Source organism: Nematolebias whitei, chromosome 16, assembly GCF_014905685.2.
Source record: "Nematolebias whitei isolate Nwh7 chromosome 16, NemWhi1, whole genome shotgun sequence".
Taxonomy (NCBI): Eukaryota; Metazoa; Chordata; class Actinopteri; order Cyprinodontiformes; family Rivulidae; genus Nematolebias; species Nematolebias whitei.
This window is the reverse complement of record NC_056513.1, coordinates 42,097,662-42,102,906: the sequence shown is the minus strand read 5'-3', so window position 1 is coordinate 42,102,906 and position 5,245 is coordinate 42,097,662. Positions and strand designations below refer to the sequence as shown.

General features: G+C 41.3%; 1 protein-coding gene across 1 annotated transcript; it reads left to right on the top strand.

Annotated features, from left to right (window-relative positions):
- Positions 1-5,240, top strand: LOC119422532 (neuroblast differentiation-associated protein AHNAK; the record flags this gene model as incomplete). Its single annotated transcript, XM_037689908.1, has 5 exons — positions 1-72; positions 197-314; positions 3,231-3,400; positions 3,549-3,633; positions 4,444-5,240. Coding segments are annotated over exons 1-5 (1,173 nt in total), but the record flags the coding sequence as incomplete, so codon positions are not given.
- Between the last annotated feature and the right edge of the window lie 5 nt (positions 5,241-5,245).

Sequence of the window (5,245 nt, the reverse complement as noted above, 5' to 3'; positions counted from 1 at the left end):
GGACTTGCTGTTTAATGACTTTTATTTCTTCTTGCAGGCTTAATCAAGACAAACAAACCAACATCAAACATGGTATAGAACAAATAGTTCTTTGAACTATTTTTAATACAGTAGCACTCAAGTTTCAGCTTCTTAGTTCATGTCCTGTGGATGAATGTGTTTGTTGTAAACACTTTGTGAACTGTTTTGTGTGCAGCCAACACACCGCAGAGGAAGGAGCCTCTCTGAGGCCTTGACCCTGGAAGAATCTGAGGAGGATGGACTGGTCATTTCCAGCTTTAACAGCGCCTCAAACATTCAGGACCTGAAGGAAGGTATGAGCTCTAACTTTGATTTATCCATTTTCCATTATTGTTTTTTCTAAACATCAGACATGTTTTAACTTTTACATCGGAGTCCATGTGGGTCACAATAGCTTAAGTTGATAGAATTTTTGTATCTGTCCACCCTATTTATTTATTTATGTACCATTTTTTGCTGCTGTACGTTTATTCTTTCGTAGAGGGTGTAAATACCTTATTGGAAGTATACAGACGTGGATTAATTTGTTAGCACCTTTACAAAGTTAAATGCTGTTGTGACTGGAACCTAAAAGCTCCAGTTTTGTCTCATCAGTCCCAGAAACATCCATCCATCCATTCTATTTTACCGCTTTTCCCTTTTCGGGTCACGGGGGTCACTGGTGCCCATATCCAGCAGTCTGTGTGAGAGGCAGGTACACCTGGACAGTTCTATCACAAGGACACATAGAGACAAACGAGACAAACAACCTCTCACTCTCACCTATGAATAATTTAGAGTTACCAATCAGTCTAACATTCATGTTTTTGGTCTGTGAGAGGAAAAAGGAATACCTGAAGAAAACCCACGCATGCACAAATAGAACATACAAACTCCACTCAGAATAGCCCCCCAGATGGGATTCGATCCAGCGACCTTCTTGCTGAGAGGCGGCAGCTCTACCAACTGCGCCTCCGTGTTGCCCCAGTCCCAGAAACATCTCCAAGAAAATTTGGTTCTTGTACACATGTATTTTGGAGATTGTCTGTCTGGCCTTAAATGTTTTTCTGCCCGTAGTGGAATTACCTGCGTCTTGTTTTTCTTGGAGGCTATTATGATTCAAAATGTGACATAAATCAGAAAGTGATGCACTTTGACCGTGGAGATCAACTTGAATGTTTTGGGATGATTTTCTTGGCTCTTTTTCTACCATTTGCACTATCCTTCTGATCAACCTAGAGCTACATTTTTTGCATCCACATCCTGGGAGGTTGACTACAGTTCCATGAACCTTATACATTTGTATAATGATGTATGTGGTTAAAAGAACTTGGAAGAACTTGGACGTGTATGAGGACCGCAGGACAGTGCTGAGATGTGCTATAGGAGTGACGGATAGCTTTAAGGTGGAGGTGGGATTGCTCTGAGCCTCTTCTTGTTTGCTCTGGTGATGGAACGACTAACAGATGAGGTCAGGCAGGAATCCCCATGGTTCTATGATGTTTGCAGATGACATTGTGATCTGTGGTGAGAACAAGGAGCAGGTGGAAGAGAACCTGGAGAGGTGGAGGTATGCACTGAAAGAAGAGGAATGAAAGTCAGCCGTAGTAAGACAGAGTACATGTGTGTGAATGAGAGGGAGGCTGGTGGAACAGTGAGGCTACAAGGAGCAGAGGTCACAAAGGTGCAGGACTTCAAGTACTTGGGATCCACTGTCCAGGAACATGGGGGGTGTGGTAAAAAGGTGAAGAGAGTCCAGGCAGGATGGAGTGGATGGAGAAAAGTTTCAGGAGTGATTTGCGAAAAAGGGTGTCAGCAAGGGTCAAAGGAAAAGTTTACAAGACAGTGGTGAGACCAGCTATGTTGTATGGTCTGGAGACAGTGGCATTGACAAAAAGACAGGAGAAAGAACTGGAAGTGGCAGAAATGAAGATGTTGAGGTTCTCCTTAAGAGTGACAAGGATGGATAAGATTAAGAATGAGATCATCAGAGGTTGAACAACTGGGCGCTAAACTTAGAGAGGCCAGACTGAGATGGTTTGGACATATCCAGAGGAGGGACAGTGGTTTGGACATACCCAGAGGAGGGACAGTGGGTATATTGGTAGATGGATGTTAGAAATGCAGCTACCAGGAAAGACAAAGAGGAGATACAGTATATGGATGCAGTTAGAGAGGACATGGAGGTAGTTGGAGTGAGGACAGAGGATACAGAGGACAGAGTGAGATGGAGGAGGATGACTCATTGTGGTCACCCCTGAAGAGGGAAAAGACAAAGAAGAAGAAGAACTTGGAAATGGTCTTGAATCCTTTACTTTTAACTTTTAATATATTTAATCTTTCTGAGCTCCTTACCCAGCTTGGGCCTTTGCTTACTCTGCTCCATGTTCAGTGTGGTCAAACAACCCTACCAAACTACATGGTGGCTGTTTGTTCCCTTTAAAAAAGCTGAATGACTGGTGAAAAGTTTGAAGGCTCATGTTATACTAATGAAGGTTAAAATCTGTATGTGAAACATGACTATAATCCAAGGATTTATTAGTTTCTAAATTAAAGCCAACAGTTTCAGTGAGAAGATTATTAAACTTTAAACAAATCTGCAATTCAGCGCTGTGACTACCTCTTTCGAGCAGCACGGAGGCACAACTGGTAGAGCTGCTGCCTCTCAGCGAGCAGGTCCTTGGTTCAAACCCCGGTCCAGGGGCCTTTCTGGGTGGAGTTTGCATGTTCTCTCTGTGCATGCGTGGGTTTTGTCCGGGTACTCCGGTTTCCTCCCACAGACCAAAAACATGCATGTTAGGCTGATTGGTAACTCTAAATTGTCCCTAGGTGTGAGTGAGAGAGTGAATGGTTGTTTGTCTCGTTTGTCTCCATGTGTCCCTGTGATGGACTTGCGACCCATCCAGGGTGTACCCCTCACAGAGTGATTGCTGGACATGGGCACCGGCGACCCCCATGACCCAAAACGGAATAAGCGGGTAAAAGATAATGGATGGATGGATGGATGGACTACCTCCTTCATCACCTCAGAGGCTATCATTAACTCCTAGTTTTGTGTTTTCACTCATAGCGCTGATGCACAACAAAAGCTATTACCTAGCTTGAAATTATTCAGTAATGTTTGCTTGAAACTTACTACTAAATGAATAACATAATTTGCATACTTGTATAGAATGCAGTTTTTATGGAAAAGGTGTTATTTAATGTAAAATAAACTTGTTTTTTTTCAGGGGATGAAATTTTGGGGGCAACAATAAATTTTGATCACCTGTCAAAAGATGAAGTATTAAAAGTTCTGAAAATGATGGAACCATATGATGACAATATCCAAGTCTATACTCGAAAAAACCTAAACAGAAGCCTTGACAGCCTGAACCAGAGTGCTAGGACTCCTGAGGCGGTAGGTGGAATAATAACTGTAATTGTAATTGTAAGTGAATTCATTATTATTTTATGTTGCTTTATGCAACAGCAGCTCAAAACTGATATTTGTTGTTCTGATTTTTTTGACACTGCATTACACAACTAACTATAGTTTACATTTCTAGATGCTGAATGATTCCTACAATAAACTCTACAATGCCAAAATAAAGAAGTTTGTGAAGAGTGACTCTAGTGGTGCAGAGGCGAGCAGTGGGAACTGGGAGGCAACAGTACCGGCATCATCCATAGTCAGCCTTAAACATGACATGGGGTTGCCTCGCCTTGGAGTTGACTTTGGACTTCTGAAATCTAAGACTCTGGGCCAGGATGGTCATGTAGGTTCAAACTCTAATGTTAATGAATTAATAAATGGCAGCAATCTGAACCTTCCACCAATGGGTCTTGGTACTCTAAGTAATTCTCTGGCCCCAGGACTAAAACTTGATGCTAGAAATCCCCAGCTTATTTCTCCAGCCTGTCATTTGTCTGAGACATTCCCAGATGATCAGAATGACAGACATGTATCTGATAAATACACTGAGAGAACTTCATATGACTTGACAATGTCTAATCGTGAAAGAATTCCAGAAATGGGTTTGGACATAAAAGGTACAAATATGACAATTCCTAAAACTGGAATAGACCTCGGTGAGAAGCATTTTACTGGCCCAGCCTATAATGTAAGTGTTCCTGAAGTAGACACTGAAGGAACAAACCCAAAATTCAAAATGCCAAAATTCAAACTGCCTGATCTGTCCCTTTCAGAACAATCCATTAAAAGCCCAAAGTCTGAGGTTAAGATACCTGATGTTGAAACCTCAGGAGTTTCTTCAGGTAAACTCAGTTATAAGCATTCCAATAAACTAAAATCCCCGGATCTAAATTTGGATGATCCCTCCAGTTTTATAGAATCATCTAAGCTTAGGCTGTCAGGAAAACTTCCTCAACTGGACCTTGAACGTTCAGATTTTAAAATATCACAACATGATGTCACTGAAACAGACCTCAACATGTCTTCAGGTGACATTAAAATGTCTCTTGAGGAATCCAAGACTGGTCATAAATCTGATCATTTCAATGTGGATGCTCCATCTGGTTCATTTACTTTGCCCAGATTTGGGATTAATAAAACACCGCAATTTAAAGGAGGCATTTCCGCCTCTGATGAAAATTTGATCAGCACAAACATGAAAGAAACAGACTTGACCACTGACACTCCAGTTTATATTAAAGGTCCATCTGGAAAGTACAAGGCTCCCAAATTTACAATGCCAACATTTAATCTGCCAAATATTCAAGTTCCAGACTTGAATGGAGACATAGACCTACCAGATACCAATTTAACTGGACCATCGACAAATCTGAAGATTTCAAGCTCCCCTAAAAACGTCAAAATGTCCACAGGTTTGAGTCTGAAAACTCCAAATATAAAAGGAGGAATGAAAACCCCTGATCTGGACATGCCAAATAGCAAAATGAAAAATCCTAAGATAGATGTCAACAAACCAGATGTCAGCATTGGCTCACCAAAAGCAAAACTGAAACTGCCTAAAATAAAAATACCCAAATTTAGTTACCCTGGTATGACGGGACCTGAAATTAATGGCAACATAAATGCTCCAGATTTCAATGTAAATGCACCCAATGTCAATTTGAAAGGTCCTAAAGCAGATCTAGATATGAATCTTCCAGATTTATCTGGGGAATTTAAAAAGCCAAACTTAAACTTACCTGACCTAGGTGTTTCTGGTCCAGAGTTGGATGGCCCTAACCTGGGCCTAAAAACACCTGATCTTGATATTTCTGCTCCCAAACTCAGTGG